The sequence below is a fragment of the Hylaeus anthracinus genome, unplaced genomic scaffold (assembly GCF_026225885.1).
Source record: "Hylaeus anthracinus isolate JK02 unplaced genomic scaffold, UHH_iyHylAnth1.0_haploid 12000, whole genome shotgun sequence".
Classification (NCBI taxonomy): domain Eukaryota; kingdom Metazoa; phylum Arthropoda; class Insecta; order Hymenoptera; family Colletidae; genus Hylaeus; species Hylaeus anthracinus.
In genome coordinates this window covers 906639-928813 of record NW_026534347.1, presented here as the reverse complement: position 1 = coordinate 928813, position 22175 = coordinate 906639, and the positions used below count along the sequence as shown (strand labels likewise).

At 31.2% G+C, this 22175-nt stretch overlaps 6 protein-coding genes and 1 long non-coding RNA gene across 21 annotated transcripts in view; 3 read left to right on the top strand and 4 right to left on the bottom strand.

The window, feature by feature from the left end:
• Nucleotides 1-2559, bottom strand: part of LOC128890298 (uncharacterized) — a 29069-nt gene extending 26510 nt beyond the window's left edge. The window contains exons 1-3 of one of the 3 annotated variants that reach the window (XM_054148658.1): nt 2473-2559; nt 1767-2303; nt 282-1322 (exon numbers count right to left, since the gene is read on the bottom strand). In XM_054148658.1, coding sequence (XP_054004633.1) covers nt 574-1322; nt 1767-2250 — 1233 coding nt within the window. In that variant the 5' untranslated portion in view covers nt 2251-2303; nt 2473-2559 and the 3' untranslated portion in view covers nt 282-573. Of the gene's footprint in view, nt 1-281; nt 1323-1766 lie in introns of all 3 variants that reach the window. The other 2 variants (XM_054148657.1, XM_054148656.1) reach the window with 2 other exon arrangements.
• Nucleotides 2560-2667: 108 nt separating this feature from the next.
• On the top strand, nt 2668-3637 carry LOC128890302 (uncharacterized). 2 transcript variants are annotated; one of them, XR_008460599.1, is made up of 3 exons: nt 2668-2804; nt 3190-3374; nt 3496-3637. It is a non-coding gene; the product is annotated as an uncharacterized LOC128890302 (long non-coding RNA). The 2 variants fall into 2 exon arrangements; XR_008460600.1 differs by lacking the exon at nt 2668-2804 and adding an exon at nt 2963-3054.
• LOC128890301 (glucosamine-6-phosphate isomerase) lies at nt 2691-5182 on the bottom strand. Of its 4 annotated transcripts, none has more exons than XM_054148665.1 (6): nt 5042-5182; nt 4247-4404; nt 3898-4182; nt 3479-3837; nt 3254-3335; nt 2691-3002 (listed from the first exon to the last, which is right to left on the bottom strand). In XM_054148665.1, the coding sequence occupies exons 2-5, from the start codon at nt 4368-4370 to the stop codon at nt 3258-3260; spliced, it is 846 nt and encodes a 281-aa protein (XP_054004640.1). In that variant the 5' UTR covers nt 4371-4404; nt 5042-5182; the 3' UTR covers nt 2691-3002; nt 3254-3257. The 4 variants fall into 4 exon arrangements, with proteins under 4 accessions (XP_054004640.1, XP_054004638.1, XP_054004639.1 ...); XM_054148663.1 differs by having other exon boundaries at nt 5017-5159; XM_054148664.1 differs by lacking the exon at nt 5042-5182 and adding an exon at nt 4518-4660.
• A 371-nt stretch (nt 5183-5553) lies between these two features.
• On the top strand, nt 5554-9265 carry LOC128890290 (regulator of telomere elongation helicase 1 homolog). The gene is made up of 8 exons (XM_054148641.1): nt 5554-6948; nt 7028-7234; nt 7306-7468; nt 7543-7800; nt 7873-8112; nt 8201-8698; nt 8752-8896; nt 8979-9265. Exons 1-8 carry the CDS (start codon nt 5564-5566, stop codon nt 9062-9064), a joined length of 2982 nt encoding a protein of 993 aa, XP_054004616.1. The 5' UTR covers nt 5554-5563; the 3' UTR covers nt 9065-9265.
• Nucleotides 9266-9535: 270 nt separating this feature from the next.
• LOC128890296 (T-complex protein 11-like protein 1) lies at nt 9536-13225 on the bottom strand. 7 transcript variants are annotated; one of them, XM_054148650.1, is made up of 9 exons: nt 12656-13225; nt 12299-12412; nt 11829-11948; nt 11430-11549; nt 11041-11335; nt 10445-10963; nt 10135-10319; nt 9883-10049; nt 9536-9807 (listed from the first exon to the last, which is right to left on the bottom strand). In XM_054148650.1, the coding sequence occupies exons 2-9, from the start codon at nt 12307-12309 to the stop codon at nt 9542-9544; spliced, it is 1683 nt and encodes a 560-aa protein (XP_054004625.1). In that variant the 5' UTR covers nt 12310-12412; nt 12656-13225; the 3' UTR covers nt 9536-9541. The 7 variants fall into 7 exon arrangements, with proteins under 7 accessions (XP_054004625.1, XP_054004624.1, XP_054004629.1 ...); XM_054148649.1 differs by having other exon boundaries at nt 12734-13225; XM_054148654.1 differs by having other exon boundaries at nt 11430-11599; nt 12734-13222.
• Nucleotides 13226-13932: 707 nt separating this feature from the next.
• Nucleotides 13933-17748, top strand: LOC128890295 (apoptosis-inducing factor 1, mitochondrial). 2 transcript variants are annotated; one of them, XM_054148648.1, is made up of 12 exons: nt 13933-14307; nt 14754-14858; nt 14940-15052; nt 15189-15249; nt 15334-15485; nt 15556-15686; nt 15756-15931; nt 15993-16184; nt 16276-16469; nt 16547-16799; nt 16870-17309; nt 17371-17748. In XM_054148648.1, the coding sequence occupies exons 1-12, from the start codon at nt 14217-14219 to the stop codon at nt 17440-17442; spliced, it is 1980 nt and encodes a 659-aa protein (XP_054004623.1). In that variant the 5' UTR covers nt 13933-14216; the 3' UTR covers nt 17443-17748. The 2 variants fall into 2 exon arrangements, with proteins under 2 accessions (XP_054004623.1, XP_054004622.1); XM_054148647.1 differs by having other exon boundaries at nt 14754-15052.
• LOC128890289 (uncharacterized) lies at nt 17542-22123 on the bottom strand. Of its 2 annotated transcripts, XM_054148640.1 has the most exons (8): nt 20286-22123; nt 19876-20213; nt 19601-19797; nt 19191-19526; nt 18811-19130; nt 18347-18524; nt 18067-18282; nt 17542-17999 (listed from the first exon to the last, which is right to left on the bottom strand). In XM_054148640.1, the coding sequence occupies exons 1-8, from the start codon at nt 21965-21967 to the stop codon at nt 17877-17879; spliced, it is 3390 nt and encodes a 1129-aa protein (XP_054004615.1). In that variant the 5' UTR covers nt 21968-22123; the 3' UTR covers nt 17542-17876. The 2 variants fall into 2 exon arrangements, with proteins under 2 accessions (XP_054004615.1, XP_054004614.1); XM_054148639.1 differs by having other exon boundaries at nt 18811-19526.
• Nucleotides 22124-22175: the final 52 nt, after the last annotated feature.

Sequence of the window (22175 nt, the reverse complement as noted above, 5' to 3'; positions counted from 1 at the left end):
AAAAACGCAAGTACTTACATTTATACAATTTATTTATACAATATAAATGTCGATTTAAAAGTTCCTTTTACCTCTTCTCGAGATTATATTTGCACTATATTTACAATAAAAAAAAAATAATCACTTTATCTAGTTTGGAACACAAAGATGTTAAAATACCTTTCTGTAATATAGATGTGCAATGAAAATATTGTTTATACGTTTTCTTATTGTTATGGAACTTCATTAATGGAAAGCTACATGTATCAGTTTGAAAGTGATTAATTATTTATTGTTTCTACTTTCATTCCACCATCTTGATGAATTACTTTCGTTGTTATTGGTTTGTCCGTATATAGTTCGTATAGTCATTCAAGATAAACTCATAATCAACAGATGCGATATCTTGATTAATTAAATTATCGCGTTCGTCAAAATAAAACGACGATAAAAGCTGCTCTTTCGAAGACAATAATAAAACGATATGTATATTTTGATTTAGCATTAGTAAACGAATAAACTTTTTTTATGAAAACTATAAACTAGAGCTCTTAAAACCCATGTCTCGATTTGATCGTGTTTGATAACGCGTATTTATATCCAATCGTGTTTAGAGAAATACAACACTATCTTAAGGAGTCGTTCTACAAACTCTTGATTTCCGTCATAATCGTTTAAAAAGTTGTGCAACTTATCGTAAGTAAAGTTGGACTCTTTGACGTCCAACGTAAGAATCTTAGCCATAACGCACAGATGAAGGAACTCGTGAGAAGCATCCTCTGCCAATTTTTCTCTGAATCCCTCTTTGCTGAAACCTGTTATGTCGCATTCTAATTGCTGCAATCTACTTAGAAGCGTATCATAATACAAATCCATAAGACCTTCGAATTGTTCTCCGATAATATCGGTCCTGACGCTTGCAAACATAAAAAACAATAAATCTCGCAACGAGCTGGCGTACATGTATATTTGAAAATCGATGAATTTCACATCGTCCGGCTGACCATTTTCGTCGTCATGAAATAGTATGTTATTCACCCAGAAGTCACCGTGAATAATGGTCATCCAAGGTTCTCGAGGGGTATCAGCCCAAAAATCCTTCATTAACATGTCCTTCATATTGTTATAGCACTTATCAACATAACAGTTCATTTCCGGATGCTCTTTTATTTTCTTCATAATCGAACTGACCACCTCTTCGGGGTTACCTTCTACTTTCAAGGGTTTCGCCCGAGATTTGAACACCTCGAAAATTTCTGGTTTCTTCAGCTTCACGGCCATTCCTAAGGCGTGAAATCTCGCCAAATTTTCAATCGCCATTTCCGAATGCTTCAAGTCGTAACCTACGTACAATAGACGAAGCAGAGGTTTTTATTTCAACTCTTTCGCTTCTACGATTAAATTAACAAATTTCTTTTTGATTGTTATTTCATGTTTCATAGAAAAATGGTGATTACATCATGATAGTTAGTTTGCTTTCCTGGTACTCGTGAATGCTCATATCTTTGATTGCAATACTTAAACTGTTGTGTACGGTGGGTAAACGCTGTTCGCGAGTATGCAATTATTTCGAATAAATTACAAACAGGTTTTAGTCTATGAGACGAAGAAACGTTTTATTTATATCTTAAATCTATGCCAGCATTGTGTACCTGGTTAACGAATCATGAAATTACAACATCGAGAATTTATATAATAATATCATTCGTTGCTACCTTATCGAGAACACCTTTGAGTGATACGTCTATTAAAGCCCCTCTCTTTTGTTAATAAATAATTAAGCATACCTATAGTCCTCTCGCCAGTGTAATAGCCCTTGTTCTTTAAATTGTCCATCAGGATCACAGCATCGTCGTTTAATTCAACGTCCGGTTGCGAGGACAGTCTAAATCCATAAAACTTGGGCACAACGTCGAATAGATCGTTTTGCTTAATACCAGCTTCGAGTTCTACTTTGTTGTATGTTGGCATAATGGTCTCGTACATAAAGACTTCTTTCTTAATGGTGTCCAAAGAGTTGAAGATGAGTCTTTGGAATTCCGTGGGTGGTAACATTTTCGCGATGAGATGAAGATCTTCTTTCTTCCCAGTTATTTCATTTTTCACTTGAACAGTAACTTTCAGTATCATACTCCCATAATTTTCTCCAGGTGGTAACAGAATCTCGGTTGTGAAATTTTCAACGGTCACATGATTACCAAGTTTCTGTCGTAAAACTGGTTCTACATCGCGGAGTACAATTTCTTTCACCTCTTTGTCACTGTCATTCATGATCGTCAGTGTAGATCTGCACTGTCACAGCGGTTAATTTTGTATTTGAAAGCCTGGAAGAGTCGTTCCTTGACTAACTCCAAGAAACAATTAGTACTTACCTCAAGTATCGTTTCAATTTATACGATCAAGTACCAACGAAAGTTAGATTAGATTCTTATCAGTTAATTCCGTATATCTATTGTATAATTTAAAAGAGTTCGTTGTTAAAGGCAAACTTACACATGATACCACGGTTTCACTTATCTTTCGTGTCTGTAATGATGATTGCGTTTCCTTCAGCTATCTCCCCCACTTCTTCCAGTTAACTTAGTTTCGTTTTAAGGGGAACTTTAATATTTTAATTCAGTGTTTCACCGATGGTCCATGCGCTAGTGGCCGTAATTCTTATTTAAATAATAGGAATACGGAAATGGGATTTATCATTCAAAAGTCTTGCATGATAAAAAGAGTAAATTTATTTATGGAATAGTATAATGATACAAAAATATGGCATTTCTGTAATATTAAAACAGAAATTATAACAATATAATAACTCATTTTTATTCAAACAAGTATGTATATAATATAGAGTTTTCATTACGAAATAACTCATTAAGTATCGTACACGAAAATCGTGCCTTCTTAAAATCTTCGGTTTCACCTCATAACTTTTCATTTTTTTATTATAAAACACAGCAATATTTTATATCGTATTAAATCGATATTTTTCCAGGCTCGTCGATTAGTTTGCTATGAATGTCCCATAAATTCTGTAAAAAATGAAATATACGCATTTATAGAAGGATTCATTTTTATCAATTGGTACATCTAACTTAGAAAAATTTGTTTATGTGTAACATTATTTTTTTTTTTTAAGTACAACTGTTCTTATTCCTGGTTTTTATTAAAATTTTGCAAATCGATAAATAAACTATATGCCAAATATTTATTCTACAGAATTTTAAAACAGCATAACAAGATTTATTAACAATATTTATAGAATATTAAAAGAAATAACTACCATTTTAATCGTTTTGTATTGAACGACGAGGAATTGCATCGCCATCTTCTTCTATCAATCTTTGATGTACAGCACTGAGAGCCTGTATATCATACAAATTCAATGCAAAACCAACTCAATGGTAATATAATGTTTCATTTGAAATGCAAATGTCTTCAAATCTCAAATGTTAGGTGTACAAATTTGTTTAAGAAGTCCTACAGACATAAATGTTTAAATGTATACCTTGAAATATTTTACAGTTTTCACGCGCAATTCGAGAGTCGCATCTTCGTCGCAAATAATTATTGTACGAGGATGCTGTTGAAAAGCTGATACAGTCCACATGTGATTGATGCCTTCTTCTATGGCTTTATAAAGAGCAAATGCTTTATGAGAACCTGTAATAAGAATCATTACTTCTTTAGCATCCATTACTGTACCAACACCAACAGTTAATGCTTGCTTTGGAACTTTGGAAATATCATTTCCAAAGAATCTAGCATTAGCTTCTAATGTATCTTGTGCTAGTGTCTTCACTCTTGTACGCGATGCCAAGGATGATCCTGGTTCATTAAAAGCTATATGACCATCCGGACCGATACCTGGAAAATAACAATTAATTGTATACAAAATTGATATTTTTATATTTATAAATTACCTACCCCCAATAAACAATTCAATTCCACCAGCCTCTTTAATTTTTCTCTCAAAATCATCGCATTCTTTCACAAGGTCTGGTGCATTACCATCAAGAATATGTGCATTCACTGGATCGATATCTATGTGCTTAAAGAAATTATTATACATATAATAATGGTAAGATTCTGGATGATCCCTGGGTAAATCAACATACTCGTCCATATTGAACGTTTTCACATATTTAAAAGAAATTTTTCCTGCTTTGTAATAATCTATGAGTTTCCTATACATTCCCAAAGGTGTACCACCTGAATAATAAATAATAACAAATGTAACGTCGATTCAAATTTTTATTGCAGATAAAAAACATACCTGTTGGAAGACCGAGAACAAAATATTTATTTTCATTCGGTTGAAAATCGTTAATTCTTTTTAAAACATATTTGGCAGACCATTCTGCCACATAATCTACCGTATCACAGATTACTAAACGCATTTTTAAATTTTGTTATAACTAAATATCCACTTAACTGAAAAAAGAAATAGAAAATTATACGATAAATTTATACTTTTAAAAAAGCTTGAAACTTGTAAAAATAAAATCAAACGCCCCCAAATGGTATGATACACGAGTAATGCATACTATAGTTTTACGAATTCCCAATGATGCATTTACGAGTGTTATATTGGATATATCTCGCGTGACAACGACCTTTTATCTGAACGTACAGAATACGAGAAAGTATATTTCGTTTAAGCTTCGTATTATACGAAGGAACATATTTTAAATCTTACGAATACTTTGTTCTTATTTATTATTTTCGTTTTCTGTCCATCATCTCTAAAATATACAAGGAGCAATAAATGGATCAAATATGCTATGTTTGCCAAATTTTATTTATTATAGTACATATTTATTATATCGTATGTAACAGGTATATTAAACTCCGGTACGTGTCTTCGTGTTTCACTTTAGATGTGTTTAGATGTCAATAACCAATGGAATAGTATTAACTTTAACGATCATATTTCTAAGTTTTCTATTTGTTAATTTAAATCCTATTGCAAAAGCGGGAAATAACGACTCTCTCTCTTCCTCTCTTGCAGCAGGAAAGCAAATATAATTTTTAAAAAATACAAACCTGAATAAAAATTCAAGAATCTTACATATAGTTCAGTGAGTCCAGTGTAATCGGCCAGCCACCAAATCAGCTGACTCGCAACTAACCTAATCTCGGTTCTTTGTTACTTAATAATAAAATGGATTAATCTGTCCCACTTTTTCAGATACTCTGACTACTTGAAAATGAGTTATTTGAAACCGAACGATCGGTTATTCTGTGATAAGCAATCTTAACTGTATAATATTTGTTACCAATAAAACCTTCTTGATTTCCTCGTCTCTACGAATATCATTTTTTCCGCTGGAAAAAATAAAATACATATATCAATATTCAAACAACCCCCTATGTAATTTTTATTACTGCGTTATTATAATAGAAAAATTCAATATACACATATGTATATATATATATGTATGTATATATAGAATCGTAAGATATAGAATCGAGATCAGCTGAGAATTTGGCGGGAACGCAAAGCTAATGTTCCTGTTCATATTAATTACTCGATATTTCTTATATTATAAAGACATTGTTATAGAAATAGTGGGAAACTTATAACGATACGATGCCCGAAGTAACGATTAATAATGTTATCGTTAATTTTCCTTTCAAACCATATTCTGTTCAAGAGGAATACATGGCAAAAGTGATAGAGTGTCTTCAGAATAGCAAAAATGGTGTTCTAGAATCTCCAACTGGAACAGGAAAGACTCTTAGCCTTTTGTGTTCCTCTTTAAGTTGGCTATTAACCAAAAAAGCCCAATTGCAGGCAGGGTCATTAGTCGGTGCCATAGAGACACCAAATTTTGGAGGACATTTCTTTAAAAAATTAAGTAATGGACTTAAAGAAGCTGCAGGCAATTCAGAGCCTTCTTCTAGTTTTAACTGGACAGCACCAAAAATTATCTATGCATCCAGAACACATTCACAACTGTCTCAAGCGATACAGGAGTTAAAGAGAAGTTCTTATAAACATGTAAACGTGGCAGTATTGGGATCTAGAGATCAAATGTGTATTCATCCAGAAGTTTCCAAAGAGACTAATACTTCCAATAAAATACATATGTGTCATTGCAAAGTTAAAACTAGAACATGTATTTATTATAATAATGTTGAGACAAGGAAAGAGGAACCTTTGTTCAAACAAGAAGTATTAGATATAGAGGATTTAGTAAAAGCTGGCCAGAAATTCAAATGTTGTCCATACTTTTTATCCAGAGAACTTAAGCAAAATGCAGATATAATTTTCATGCCATATAATTACTTACTGGATGTAAAAACACGCAGATCCCAAGGTGTAGAACTGCAAAACAATGTTATTCTTATAGATGAAGCACACAATATTGAAAAAATATGCGAAGAGGCAGCATCCTTACAGATATGTAGTACAGATATTGCCATGTGTATTAATGAAATAACAGCAGTAATGGAAGAAATGGCTAATGATGTTACAAATAATGATTTTTTAATGGAAAATTCAGGAAATGTACAAAAAGATTTTACTGCGGATGATTTATGCATTTTGAAAGCTATGTTTTTAGAACTGGAAAAGGCTATTGACTCTATAAAAATCGTAAAACGCGATGAAGGAGACACACTTCCTGGTGGATATATTTTTGAATTGTTGGAAAAGGCACAATTAACCCATGGCAAGGAGCAACTAGTAATAGAGAAACTAGACAAAATTATTCTTTATTTAACAACTACAAGTACCTCTCCATTTGCAAGGAAAGGTAATGCACTCCAAAAATTCAGTGACCTGCTAAGAGTTGTATTCAGCAATGCTAGTAGCTTATACTATAGAGAAAAAATTAAACAATGTTATAAAGTATATGTTCAGTTAGAGGAAACAAAAAAGAATTATAAACATGATATATGGGAAACAAAGAAAACCACTTTAAAAAATGAAGGCAAAATGATTAGTTACTGGTGTTTCAGCCCTGGTTTTAGGTAAAATGAGTTACATATATATTTTTAATATATTATTTTATGTGTATACCAATTATAATAACACATACATTTTATAAAGCATGCAGCAATTAATGGATCAAGGTGTACGTTCAATAGTATTAACAAGTGGTACATTGTCTCCATTAAAACCTTTTATATCTGAACTTGGAATACCAATCGATGTTCAATTGGAAAGTCCACACATTGTAAAAGGAGATCAAGTCTGCATTGGCGTTCTTAGCCAAGGTCCTGATGGTTTTTCATTAAATTCTTCTTTCAATACAAGGTATATTTATTAAAGCTACTTTCATACAATGTATATCTAACATATTATTCGAATTGTACAACTTCTTTTAGGAATGATCCAAAATATATAGCATCTCTTGGACGAACTATATTTAATTTTAGTTGTCTCATTCCTCATGGTATGTTAGTTTTTTTCCCTTCATATCCAATAATGAAGAAGTGTAGAGAAGAATGGCAAAACACAGGTTTATGGACAAAAATTGCAGACCATAAAGTAATTATCTTTAATAATTATTAAGGTTTGACATATTTAAATATGTAACAAAATTATTTTTTTATATTTATCAGCCTATATACGTAGAATCACAATACAAAGATGGTTTTATAAATATAATGAACGAATATTGCGAAAAAATTAATGATCCTTCTGGTAAAGGAGCCATCTTCATGGCCGTCTGTAGAGGTAAAGTGAGTGAAGGACTCGATTTTGCTAATGCAAATGGTAGAGCTGTATTAATTACTGGTCTTCCATTTCCGCCTTTAAAAGACCCACGAGTTATATTAAAACAGCGATACTTAGAAGAAATGAGGAGTAACAACAAAGATGTAATTGAACCTCAAATTTGCATCGAAATATCACGTATCGAATATGTTTTCCTTATCTTTTATTTTGTATAGGCTTTGTCTGGACAGCAATGGTATCAACTTGAAGCATCGCGAGCTGTTAATCAAGCTATTGGCCGAATAATACGTCATAAAAATGATTATGGAGCCATAATTCTTTGTGATTGTAGATTTGATAATCCAAGTTTTAAAAAACATTTATCTGCTTGGTTGAGACCTAATATTAAAAACTTTACTAATTTCGGAATAATTACAAAGAATTTAAGAGATTTCTTTAAATATGCCGAACACACTGTATGTTTTTTTCTTCGTAAGAATACGTGACGACTTAAATACGAAACGACTTGTTACAAATTTTAACTTTTAACAATTTAATTTTTAGCTACCACAACCAAATATGCCGCCTAAAAGTAATAATATTTCGGTGTCTGCAATGGCGGCATCTTTTGATACAACTGTATCTCGAACTGCGCGAAATGTTACAAAATACATGTCTGAAGCAACGACTTCGTTAGAAGATACTTTTAATATAGACTCATATACTAATGAAAATGGAAAGGACAGCAAATCATATGGTTTGACGAAAAAAAATTTCTCCGAGCTTCTAGCAACGGAGTCAAAACCCGTAATTAATTTTAATGATTGCAAATTAAAGCAAAATTATGTCACCTGTGACCTAACAAAGAATACCATTGAACCAATTACAAAGAGAAGAAAAATAAAAATGTTACCTGTAGAATTTAATGAGTGCTTGTCTGGTCCTTCAACTTCATCTGGGAACACAGCAAGTATAGATAATTCGAAATATTCGCAACAAAACTCTCAAAAATCGAACAATGATACTGATAAAAAGGCTTTGGGCAAAACATACTTAAAAGAGGTAAACACGATCTATTACATACGTTCGAACATATAAACAAAATATTTTTTTAGGTAAAACGTTCCTTATCGGAAACTAATTACAAAATATTTGCAAAAATGATACAAGACTATACAAAGATGGGCGATCTCGAAGAGTTGCTCAAAGTACTTGAAAATATATTTCCACGGAAGGAAGGCTTATTTCATTTATTTATAGGTACGTTTTACATCATTATGAGGACTAATTGCACTATATTACGAAGTATGTACAATTATTTAAAGAATATATGAATTTGTAGGGTTTAAACGTTTTTTAAAAAAACAACATATCAATGCATTTGATACTCGCGTCACACGTTTACAAAACACGCAGATATTACATTAAATATTTGCAAAAAATGGAAAGACTGATAATTTCTAAATTTATAGGATGTTTATAAAAAGTGTGCTTTAAGTAAATATTACATGTTTTTTAAATTATTTAATTTTTTGTTTATAATCACGACAAATAACATTATAAAATAAATGTAAAAGTGAATGTATTATTATTATTATTATTATTATTATTATTATTAAAACGTTTAGCAATTAAAACAAAAATTAGGTAACTATAAATTATAATTAAATGTTATCCAATTATTTAATTTCATTACATATTTTATAGTATTATATTAGTACATCTTATAATTACGTGGCAGCATATTATTAGACAGTCTAAAAATAATATTTCATTAATACTTTAAAATAAAGATATAATAATGTACATATATGTATATCACTTATTTTAAATAAATATGTTATTCAATCAACATATAACATTAATGTTTGCCTTACAAAGGATGGTTAAAAATTGCAGTTCTTTTTACGACTTCATGGTATCAACTTCATTTGCGTCTATATTATTATCAACATTTTTGTTATTATCAGCTTCTTTTCTTTTAATAGCATTGGTCACAATTTCTTGATAGTACTCTCCAAATACGCTGCGATTATGAGAAATAACTATTAAAAATTGAGCTGCTATGGCGGTTAACTCTTCCTGAAGCGATGAAAGTCCTGGCGGCACTTGTTGCGGTGCCGTAGATTTTGACAATATTATCTTTTGTAAAAATTGTCGAATTCTCAATTCTGTAAAAGTATAAAAAATGGACGAGATAACAAAATTATTCAAATAGTATAATTATTAGAATTTGCATCACTTACTTATAAGATGCCTAATCTTATTTTCCGGTTTAACGAGTTCCAATATTTGTCCTTCTAATAATGTTTCCAACTCTGGAGATAAGTGAGTAATACCAATCTCCTCCAATGTTGTTCTTACGTCTGCTTTCACTTGCAATACAATATTCGGCATTACTATTTCCAAATCCCTACCAACGGGATAAATAAAATTCAGTGTATAATTCGAAGGATTATGATTATCTGTTAGTCGCTTTTAGGTTATTTTGTACATACTTGTTTGAATGCACAGATTCTAACAGCACATTAAGATGTTGTTTAATATTCATTTTAAAACTCGATACTCCATGAATTGGCGCACCCACTGTATTGTTTGCTAACAATATTACGGCGCCTATAATACTTAACCTACTGGTCTTATCACGCAATTCTAGTAATCTATCTTGGTCGAGCATCAATGTCTAAAAGAAGAATATATAATAAAATTAATATTTATGAAATTATTTACATTAAAAATATAAAATTAAAACATGCGTCATTCTAGATGAATTGCATTGTGAATACAAATAAATTCTCCTAAACATACTTCTGTTTCTGGAGTGAAATCCCACTCTAGAAGATCAAGATATGCTTCAGCTAAAAGACAATGTGTGATCTGTCTCACAGCATTAACATCTGCTGAACTATCCTTGATTTTTGTAGGATCGAAATGCCTTAATAACCATTTTTCTGTATATGGCAAACCATTTGCACAAATTTTTAAAAATTCAGCAAACTTTGCTTTTTCATATTCGATACTCGACGCAACTATATTTGGTCTCATCATAGTAATAGTAAAGTTTGCCAGATCAAGTTGCATAAGTTGCAATACTTCCATTATACCTTTAAATATTTCGATAACATCTGTTTTTTGACTGAGCTCTCTAATCTTTCCATCTCTTACTGGCGCACATACTTTACTCATAATTGAAATCACATATTGTGCATAATGATGGAAATCCAAAACACCTTTTTCTGCTTGCTGTTTAATTAGATCTACATCAAGCACCTCCTTTAAATTTTCTCGTATTTTTGCATGATGTGGCAACACTAATTCATCTAAAATCTGTAAAAAAGAAAAAAAAATTATTCAGAAATACGCAAATATTGTATTACTTCGTAAAATAGATATGAACATATTACTTCTTTAATTTCGTTTAATAAAACCAATGCCTGCGTATAGATCGGAGGATCTTCAGTTAATTGCTCGGCTAACAAGTTCCAAAACGCGGTATGCATAATATCTTTGACTCTCTTGTAAAATGTGCCATCTTCGTGTTCAAATTTTTGTAATTGAAAATTTTTGTCCAACGCAATTTCGTGAGCTAAAGTCATATTTTGCATGTCATTAGCGACTTTTATGATTTCTTCGAGCGGAACAAATTTCGGCGGCGATGTTCCTATTAATCCAGCTGTCGTAAAATTTGGTATTTTTTGTCTATACAAATCATAAACAACGTTATTTTTTAATTTACATAATATTTATTTACAACGTGCAAGCAATAATCCTAAATAACAATTGAATAATTTACCCTGTAGCACTGTCTTTTTCTGTATCAGTGTTGGAATTAGTTTGACAATCTAAAGGCGTAGATGTACTAGCTTCATTTATGTTACATTTCTGTTCTTCATTGTTTTCCATTTTTTGGTTCCTTTAAAATATATCTTGTTATATTAAAATATTTAACAAAGCTTATGTTTACTGTAACAGATAACACAGTAGATATTATTAAAACATTAAACATTACCATGTTTAAAGAAATGTAATATTAATAATCATTTGTTATATTAGTGACAAACATAAATATTGAAATTGGGAGATTTTATTCACACATAACTCTATAATTAATATAGAAGATAAAGCTATAATTAATATATTAGGATTAAGACAAAGAAACTATATAAATAGTTATGCACAAAGGCACACTGACCAAAATAAAATACCAGGAATGAAATTTAATAATCCCATTGACCCTGGAAGTTTGCGACTAATGAAGAGACAGCAAAGAGTAATACCCCATATTACTCCAGCACCAACCAAAATTTTATTCCTAATAAAACATCATTTAATTGTGTGCATAATGATTAACTTTACTTGAAATTAAATGAAAACACTTTTAAGAATAATAGGAGCATTACTGTTGATATATAATTATAATGACAGTTTTTCTTTAAGATGTGAAATATCATAAATTTAACAATAGAAAATGAAAACATCTATGCATTGCATATCAGTGAAGTAATGCCTCTTTTACTATGAAGTAGTGAATTCAAATTTGTCTCCAAAAATGGTAGTACCTTTTTATAATAATTAATATATAATTATAATTACATAGGAGAATTAAATAATTTATATATAGTTTTCTATATATGTTTTAAAATATTAGAGTAGAAAACATACCTGTCTGCCATGATTGGTATTAGATTGAAATGTTTTGTTGTACCAAGATCTGCATTCAGCAGCAGCTGGCAGTTGAATGCACTGCTTCGCTTAAAGAAGGAGGTCAAACCTTGTCTATAAAAAGAACATCCACATAAGAAGTACCCTTCCTTCTTCATTTTAAAGGATTGGCATATTATTTTTATTTACAACAACCTGCCTCATAATTATAAGTTATACAATTAAATACAATTACGCATTTATTAATCTGTTTACAAACAAAGGTGAACGAATGTTTGTTCATAAGATGACTTTAAACATATATTTTCTTTAAAAAACTTGGAAACACTACGACGCTGATTATTTAAATTGAACTACCTTCAATTTTTAATATAATTACAAAACCGCAGTTGCACTTTCGCTAAAAACTGGAAACGTATAAAAACGAAATCTCACTTGTTTAATACTTCACTAAAATATTTGAAGGCTCATTAAAAAAATTTGTATTCCTATGGTAAATTCATTAATAATTTTACGAATAAATCATCGTGTCAAGAAATGAGTTGTGTCCCAAACAGCTGTGGATTGTGTATTTACAACTTTTTAGGTTAACATTCAACAGTGAAGTTAGGCATCTATATCGAAACAGTAGCGTCATCTGCGAATTGCCTTTTTTTCTCAATAAATATTATTCAAATTGCTTTAATTGTCTCTTTTATTCTCTAATATTTAAATGTTTAAAGATGTATGTATACTACTCATGAATTGAGCATTTTTATCGCAGTATATGTAAATTAATTGATTCTGTGAATAAAGATTGTTTACGAATTTCGACGTATGTTCATGCGTACGATAACATGAATTTAAAAATAACAATTCGTAATCATATCGAGACAATAATGACATATAAAACTGGACAGTCTCAAAGTGTGCGTGGCATTGTATTCCTTAGACGGTGATATGACTCATTGTTGTTCACCTTGAGCTTGAACAAAGTTGCATAGTCAGTGTTACCAGATTTTGGCTCCCACTCGCGCGCACGCGTCGAGAAAAGCTGAGCGCACAGTGCTGTAGCTACAGGAAACAACGTATGATCTCATAGCAACGATTGCTGCTAAAACCAGGGAAACCTTTTTTTTTAGTTATAAAAAGTGTGTTTTGTCTGTAAAATTATTTCAATGCCTATCTCTATGTTATAATTTATCCACATAATTATATACATATGCAATTTTCATTTATAATTCTATTTTTCTTCGGAGTTTTGTAAATTGAACAATTTACAAAATCTCAAAATATTGTTATACTCGAATAATTTATTTGCATAGAGTATTAATTATTTAATTAGATTCAAACCTGATCTAAAAATACGAAGATACAGACTCCATAAATTCCAACAGGAGTTGCTCGTATTATGTTCTGATAAACACAATGACTTATTGTTAGTGGCATCATCTAGCGTCAAGAGTACTAAAACCCACATACAGAGAACTCTTATATATGAGAGACTAGGCTAAGTACTTAAAGTATTTGTTTATCATAATAAATGGTTAATAAGTATGTTTAGCTTTTGTATACGTATACAACCACAGCCATATATATATTAGATTTGAACTGAAATGAATTCGCGCGATTGTAGCGCGCTGTCTGCGCGGCTGTCATTCGTTACCTATCTATGTATTAATACAGGTTTTAATAAATTTGCACGTTCCTTTTTAACGTTGCACAAACAAATTTCTGATAAAGTGTTTCAAAATTGATGAATCGTAAGCACGGCAACTTGGTTGCAAAGAAATGAGGTAATGGAGTGTTCCACGTTAATTGAGAGTAATGAGAAAACGGTAAAGCGACTTCCAGTCGTGCGCGTGGACAACAGAATTGAACAGAACCGGCCGCACGCGCCACCACCATATTGCATAAGGCCAAAATTGGCCCGTCAAAAATGTTAAGCTTTAGTAAAGTTGTCGGACGATTGCCAAAACTTACAAGGCAATCGCACCTTAATAATTTCTGTCAACCTTTAAAATACATTGGTAAGCATCTGTACGATAACTTTTCGAAGAAATATCTTTCCATAATTCGATTGATAAACTCTCTCAACTTCCAACTTTTCGATTAAGTTTTCAATTAATACTTGGTTAATTATTGTAATGCTTGTAGTAAATATTTAAATTTGATAATTATCGACACGTAAATACGTGTCCTTGTAATAACAATTATTTATTAATATTCCTTTAAAATTTCATACGGCATGTGCCATTTGAAGTATACATCATGCGACATAACCTCAAAAACTTATTGTGCAATTTCTATTAATATGTTCGATCCTGTGGTATAGTTAATAGGAAATGACTAATATTTTCTTCACTTAGACGTACGCTTTACAATTATTTTTTATAATACGCATACTTCTTTGAGATTAATATTCCAATATTTCTATTATTACTTTATTAGTATACAATTTTGTATTGTTTTCTAGGAATTGTCAGAGTTAATAATTCATGGTTTAGCAATAATGCATCTAACAAAAAAACATACAAGTCCCCTGAAACCACCATAAAACCTGAAGAATGTGTACCTGAAAGTACGTATTCCAAACCAAAGAAACCTCTTCCTTTCTGTGAATTACATCCTAATGCATCTTGTCCACCATCTTGTTATGAAGTTTGCGGAAAACCAGTTGATTCGCAAAAATGTGATGAGAAACCTCCAACACCACCACCACCATATTGGAAAATATTGGCCACGTTAATTATAGCAGGAGTTACAATCTATGCGGTACATCATTAATGATCTTACATGAATTATATTTTAATTTTGTATTCAAAATAACTTGTAATCAAGGTTTTAATGTAAATCGTAAAAATATTTCTTACTTTTTCCTTTAATACTTTTATTTAAATGTATTCCATAGATATCTTCCACAAATTGGTTTACATCAAAGAAATCAGATCCTCAGACGGATGTAAGTAAGAGTAAGTTGAGTTATAGTCTATCTATTCAATTTTGAATAACATGTAACAACTCATAATTAATTATTTTTTATGATAAATATTTAGGAAAAAGAAGACACAGAAGATCATTGGAAAAACTTAAATCTCCTTCTACTTCTAGTTCAATTCCTAAAGATGTACCTTACCTTTTAATAGGAGGTGGAACTGCTGCATTTTCTGCATTTAGATCAATTAAATCTAGAGATCCTAAAGCTAAGGTATATTGCATTTATTACAGTACATTTATTTTGCTATTACATAGTGTTAATAATTAAATAATTGCTTTAGGTTTTAGTAATAACAGAAGAAACAGATTTTCCATACATGAGGCCACCATTATCCAAAGAACTGTGGTATAATACAGATAGAAAAACCAGTGCAGAGTTACTTTTTAAGCAATGGAATGGAATACAAAGAAGGTAATTCATTCATAATAGTGATTTATATATTCAATAAGCAACAGATATAACGCATCTATTGTGTTACAGTATATTTTATGAGCCACAGGAATTTTATTCGAATGTCAGTAGTTTAGTTGAGTCTGATAAGGGTGGAGTGGCTGTAGCTACAGGTTGGAAAGTTACGAAAATTGATGTTCTAAATAAAACTGTAATACTCGATGATGGTTACGAAATAAAGTACGATAAATGTCTTGTTGCAACTGGTAAGTGTAGTTAATTTTTGTTCAAAATATGTACGTATTTTTAATTTGAATATTTTTGTAGGTGCCTCGCCTAAAAATCTTCCAATTTTCGAATCGATCGAAGATAATCTCAAAGACAAAATTATAACGTTTAGAACAAAAGAAGATTTTCTCGATTTAGAAGATAGCGTACACAACCCTAAACATAAAAATATAGTAGTAATCGGTGGAGGATTCCTCGGATCAGAACTCGCTTGTTCACTTGCCCGTAATGGTATGTTTTTCTCTTTTTTTTATTAATACAATTGTTTAATTAATAATCAATATAACGAAATAGTTACTTATATTTTTTTTTTTTTTTTTAGTATCCGAAGACAAGAAAGTGTATCAAATATATAAAGAGAAATTTATAATGGATCAAGTATTGCCACAGTATTTAAGCGAGTGGGCAACAAAGAAATCAATGTTAGAAGGTGTTCAATGTATTCCTAGTTCCGAAGTTGAGGATTATACGTACAAGAACGGACAGTTGTCTCTCGTTCTTTCAGAAAATCGTACTGTACGTTTATATTCAAAGACTTATGTAAACGTATCGCGACACTATAAATAACTATTTCTTTTTATTTCCATGAAAAGGTTGATGCCGATCAAGTAGTTGTAGCAGTAGGTGTTGAACCAAATACCGGTTTGGCGTTAGATTCGCATTTAGAAACAGATCCCGTTCTAGGCGGCATTCTTGTAAACGCAGAATTACAAGCAAGGAGTAATGTTTGGGTTGCTGGAGATGTAGCTTGCTTTCACGATATTCGACTTGGTAGAAGACGAGTGGAACATCATGATCATGCTGTAATTTCGGGAAGACTAGCAGGAGAAAATATGACTGGTGCAGGTAATTGAAAAATAAAATAAATGTTACAGTGATACAAAATTAAGATACTAAAAGATTTTTGTTTGTTTAGAAAAACCATATCTGCATCAGTCGATGTTTTGGTCCGACTTAGGGCCAGAGGTTGGATACGAAGCGATCGGTATTGTGGATTCATCACTGCCAACTGTAGGGGTCTTTGCTAAACCGTCAGAGCCAGTTGTTTCGTCAATGTCTGCTTCTAATTCAAATGAAACAACTCTGTCCTCGAGCGATGATTTACAGAAATTGAATACGACTCAAACTCAAAGTTCAATAAAAGCGGAAGTGAAATCGGAAACGATTAAGAGCATTGACGAACAAACCAATTCAAAAGAAACTGATAAGTCAGTCTGCGATGATTCAAAGCCAACAACAGAGGAACCCAAGAAATACGATGACTTTGGAAAGGGAGTTATTTTCTATTTACGAGATGATATCGTAGTTGGCATAGTGCTTTGGAATATCTTCAACCGAATGTCAGTTGCTAGGCAGGTGAGTGTATGGAGCATATGAACTATAAGGAACAGGGTAATCGCATACGCATCTTCCACAGGTTCTTGCCAGGGGTACAAAATACGATGATTTAAACGAAGTAGCGAAACTGTTTACTATTCACGATGACTGATTCCGATAATGTAAAAAATGTGATAAATATGTGACAAAATCATGTCACTACTGTACGTGGTTTTTTTTTATCCATTACTCTGAAACATTTTTACAAATAAAAAATCTACAACTAGTACATTATTCTTGAGTTCAAAAGGTATGCCATGTATAAATATTGCACATATTACGTACAAAATAATTCCGGAAGAAATCTATAGACGATGGCATTTTTATGAACATTCAGATACCGTTTCTTACACCACTATTAAATGTAAACTTTATTAGGTGATAAATAAAAAACTGTTTTATTAGTTATTAAATGAGAATTTAATGTTTGTTAATATACATACACATGCATAATGAATAAAGCATATTTTGTGGAGAAATAAGTATATTGAGAATTATATGCATGTAAGTAAACTTGTTCAAAAATATTATAACAACGTTCCATGTTCACGTTTCATTTATTGAATCAGATCTTTTTATAGATACTTTCGGTAAAATTCTATTCCCATACCTTTTATCTAATGTATCCATAAATCTGATATAGTTATGGCACTGATAATCGTCCAATATCTATGTAAAAAATATTGCAGATATATACAAGTATATGTAGGAAAGATTATATACAGTATCTACATACCATATGCTCAAAATTCATTTTTCCATTTGTCACATGTTGCATTATCGTATGTTGACAATGATTCAGAAGCGATACACAGTAGTATATTATGTAATCAGGTGAATATAGTACACAAATCGCAAAAAAATGCATAATTTGAGGCCAAGGAAGTAAACCCAAAAAGCACTGAGATATCAGTAAGTTACATATTAAGGACCAATCCACTCCAAAAGTACTCTAGTAAAATAAATTAAATGGAGAAAGTAACTATACATTGAAGTAATTTGTGTAATATACATACCTTGAGTGCAAATTTTATATGTGGAAATTCATTACTAACAATGCTTTCTAGGAGTTGCATAAACATAAATTGTGTAGTACATTCTTCTTTAACACTTTTGTCTATGACCTTCCCCAAATTCGGCCATAAAAATATTGTCACCGGAAACTGAATTAATTGCGTAATAAATAATTTGCATCTGTAATCAGCGATCATATCCGTAAAGTATCATTTTAAAGGCATTTAAAAAGGTCAATGATGATAACATTCTTAGACTCAATTTTATAATAATGGTGACTAAGTTTTCAACCTGAGACCTGCCAATGATGATATTTGACTAGCTAGAGTAACCTTGCATTTTGTTATTGAAAGATACTACCAATTTGACTACTAATACTATCAAAAGGGTATACTCGCGGTCAACTGAGGCACTTACTTTTAATGTAATATATAAATTCAAAATTGCAAAATAACTTAATACGCACTTTCCGATATTTCCTTCACAGATAATAAACACTGTCGATAAAAACCAATCGAAGCCATCGAATTTTTTTGGTCTTTCATATTGTATAAATGCATAACAAGCATTGATAAATTCCTGTAATTTTTCTTTCATTTCAATTGTATTTTCCATGATATCATTATGTTCTGCATAAGACAGAACTAAATCAATCCCGTGGATCTCTTCTGCAAACCAGAAATCGGTACTTGACGATACACTTTCTTCCCACTGAAAGTTTTCTCCGTATTCTGCAGTGGGAATTGCTTTTTGCATTTGATCTATTAATTGAATCAATACTGAAATCTGATGGACAAGAAAATAGTTATAATAATTGAATGCATGTAAAACAAAAATATTTATTACCTTTAATGGATCACGCGATTCTGTATATGTTTCCCTGACTTGCTGAACCCAATTACTGTCTAATAATCCAGGCTTGTCTTCTTGTAGTAAATTTTCTAATTCCGTATTATATTCTGTTTCCGAGAAGAATTCGTTTTTGCCTACTTTTGGGGGTGGCAATTTTGGTAAATCGTATTCTTCCGATTTTGAGCTTTCTTCTTCATCCTTGTATTTAATAAAATATGTTTTCGATAGAATTTTATGTCGTAACAAAGTATAATCATCGATGTATTCCGTACTTGTATCTTCGTTATCAGTTCCTTGCATGTTTAAATTTTGATGTTCCAACAATATGTTCTAAAGGACACTTATGTTGTAAAAAATATGCATAGAAAATTAAAATGTCTTTATAAGATACACTAGAACAATACCTGAAAGTTTAATAATTCTATTAAATATATATTAATATTCAAATTCCAGATTACAGTATCTAATGATAAAAGTCCTAAGTAATAATAACTGGATTCAGGATTTACTGAATCTCTGAACAGTTCAAATAAGTTAAGTGGGTGATTCTGTTCCTCTTTAATGTACGACTCTTTTGTATTTGTCATAAATGCAGAAAAACCTAAGGACATTTAAAATATACAGTTAACATTAACGAATTGATACTAAAAATGAAATGAATGTTCAGTATTATTCTTACATTTAAAATTAAGGGAAAATAGTGTTAACACATTAAGAAATGTCTGAATACTTTCATGATTCCATGGATCGTGAAAGTAATGTGGATCCTCTACCAAGTTACACGTTTGCGAAAGCAAAGTTGATAAAACGTGTGGCGCGAGATTAGCAAGTAGACTATATCCTAAATGAAAAAATGCTGCACACGATACGAAATTAACAACTTTCATTGATGACCATGACATTCTTAATGGTGCAACAGATCCTTCAATTAATTCCTGAAATACCGATGATTCCTGAACAAGAGCTTTCAATCCAAATGGTATAGATACCATTTTAAGTAGTAGCGTATTAACCGCACTGCAAATAAAATTTTATTTTTTACTATCGTATTTCACCAATGGGAAAAGATCACCGAAAAATAAAATTTACCTATTTATCTGTTGTGCTTTATTTTCATTCTCGAAATAAGATTTATCTAACTTATTATAGAAATACGATACAGCAGGATAAAATTCTTTCTCGATCTTATGTTGTATAATTTCGTATACATCGAATATATCGAATAGCTTTTCTATCACTTTAAATAGTTTAAGAAGATATTCAACATTCATTATAGAAAAAGGTTGTTTCAACATATTTGATGCTATTACCATGATAAACATGGCTGGACATTTTGTTACATTATTTTCGAAATTAACTGTATGTTCTTTACATTCCGAGATAAGAAATAAAGAACCATCTGTTGTATCCAACATCTGTAGAATAATGTTTAATGTGTGTGGCCATATTTTTATGTTATTTTCAGGAAGAGAAGGTAAATGACATAATGCAATGTGATAAAATTCAGAGTCATATAAAATTGTCGGTTTGTCTAAAATAATTTGTAGAGCATAACAGGAAACATCGTATACACCGTTTAATGTATCGACGGATAATTTATTTAGAGCTTTCAAAGAAGCTGTTAGGAATTGAAAATCCGAAAATTGACTTTCGGATGTACTTTCAGCTAAAAGTTTTCTGCCTGCCTCGTAAGCGCAAAGCTGCGATACAAAACATAAACAATGCAGATAAGTTACTGTTTCTACTGTATTTCCATTAATAATAACTTCCATTGGATCATCATAAATAGATATGGTTATAGAATGAGGAGGATCCTCTAATTCTTTTTCTACATAGTTCCTTATATGCTGCAACAAGCTCGGTGATTTACCTAATGCATTTAAAAACATTCTTCTAGTAGCAAGATTAACAATCCACTTCATACTCCAGTCAGCACGTGGATCTAATATCGAAATAATGTTCAATATGTTTAATGTCTTTGTTTGTATTTGTGTTGTAACGCCAAATTCATGTGTACTTAAAAAGGTCATAAATTCTTCTATTAATTCTTCTGTAGTTTTATCAGGATTTCGTGCACTTTTTAGCTTTTCATTGTGGTAACAAATTATTAAATGTATAATACGAAAGATTCTTTCGTGCAAGAAAAATTTAAAATTAATACCAGCGATTAAAGTAGGTAATATTTCGAATGTTTTTCGCAATTGATATTGAGCGTTAAAGGCATCTAATAAATTTCTGTACACATCATGCGATTGCGAACAACTTAATAATTTTGCATGTACTTGTAAACTAGCTTCGAAAATAGGTCTATTTTCGTCTGCGAGACTATCTAGTAAAGCTTTTTTAAGCGAATCCCACACCGGGCTATTGTTTAAATTTGACAGATCATTTTTTAATAAAACTTCGTAACCGGCTAACCTAACATGCGCAGGTTTATCATGATTAATTTTATCAACAATAATACTATAATATTCATCATTATTTAGAGGCGAGTTCCAATCTTCACTTGTTTGATCGCTAAGGCATGAAAGGGATGACAAAGGTCGAGTTTCAGAAATCACAGTCGACGCAGATCTTGAATTAGATTGTTCGAAAATTGTAGCTCTTATAGAATTTAACAAAACAGACATTTCCTTCGATTGTATTATCCTTTGTGCTATATCGGTACAGTCTTCACCTTCCTCCAATGATTTTTGTACACTAGTTTCAAACTGTTTCTTTAAATACTTTTTTATAGATTTTTGAAGATTCGGAGAAATATTATTCTCCATGCTCGCAAGATGATTTAAATGTATTTACAAAATCATGCTTAGCCCTTTTAACTGAGACTAATGGTTAAACGTAAGTGAAGCATGTGCAAATGTGCATTAAAGTTCGAATGTTTTGACTCAGTTTCTATGACTACCAGTTAGGGTAGATGTAGGTGTTATAGAATAATATCCTTTATGTAGCGTAACAAAGTCACAGTTTCTGTTTTAT

What these genes read in the sequence shown, in the direction of transcription:
- LOC128890301 (XM_054148665.1), bottom strand. Translation starts at nt 4,370, where the DNA reads ATGCGTTTAGTAATCTGTGATACGGTAGATTATGTGGCAGAATGGTCT. An exon ending in TGTTCTCGGTCTTCCAACAG is followed by an intron (nt 4,183 to 4,246) that starts GTATGTTTTTTA and finishes TTTATTATTCAG; the next exon opens with GTGGTACACCTTTGGGAATG. An exon ending in AAACTGTAAAATATTTCAAG is followed by an intron (nt 3,336 to 3,478) that starts GTATACATTTAA and finishes TATGATATACAG; the next exon opens with GCTCTCAGTGCTGTACATCA.
- LOC128890290 (XM_054148641.1), top strand. Translation starts at nt 5,564, where the DNA reads ATGCCCGAAGTAACGATTAATAATGTTATCGTTAATTTTCCTTTCAAA. An exon ending in TGTTTCAGCCCTGGTTTTAG is followed by an intron (nt 6,949 to 7,027) that starts GTAAAATGAGTT and finishes CATTTTATAAAG; the next exon opens with CATGCAGCAATTAATGGATC. An exon ending in TTAAATATGCCGAACACACT is followed by an intron (nt 8,113 to 8,200) that starts GTATGTTTTTTT and finishes TTTAATTTTTAG; the next exon opens with CTACCACAACCAAATATGCC.
- LOC128890296 (XM_054148650.1), bottom strand. An exon ending in ATTCCTGGTATTTTATTTTG is followed by an intron (nt 11,550 to 11,828) that starts GTCAGTGTGCCT and finishes TATATTTTAAAG; the next exon opens with GAACCAAAAAATGGAAAACA. An exon ending in TATTAAACGAAATTAAAGAA is followed by an intron (nt 10,964 to 11,040) that starts GTAATATGTTCA and finishes TCTTTTTTACAG; the next exon opens with ATTTTAGATGAATTAGTGTT.
- LOC128890295 (XM_054148647.1), top strand. Translation starts at nt 14,217, where the DNA reads ATGTTAAGCTTTAGTAAAGTTGTCGGACGATTGCCAAAACTTACAAGG. An exon ending in TCAACCTTTAAAATACATTG is followed by an intron (nt 14,308 to 14,753) that starts GTAAGCATCTGT and finishes ATTGTTTTCTAG; the next exon opens with GAATTGTCAGAGTTAATAAT. An exon ending in TAAATGTCTTGTTGCAACTG is followed by an intron (nt 15,932 to 15,992) that starts GTAAGTGTAGTT and finishes ATATTTTTGTAG; the next exon opens with GTGCCTCGCCTAAAAATCTT.
- LOC128890289 (XM_054148639.1), bottom strand. Translation starts at nt 21,967, where the DNA reads ATGGAGAATAATATTTCTCCGAATCTTCAAAAATCTATAAAAAAGTAT. An exon ending in AAAGCACAACAGATAAATAG is followed by an intron (nt 20,214 to 20,285) that starts GTAAATTTTATT and finishes TTTTATTTGCAG; the next exon opens with TGCGGTTAATACGCTACTAC. An exon ending in TAGAATTATTAAACTTTCAG is followed by an intron (nt 19,527 to 19,600) that starts GTATTGTTCTAG and finishes AGTGTCCTTTAG; the next exon opens with AACATATTGTTGGAACATCA.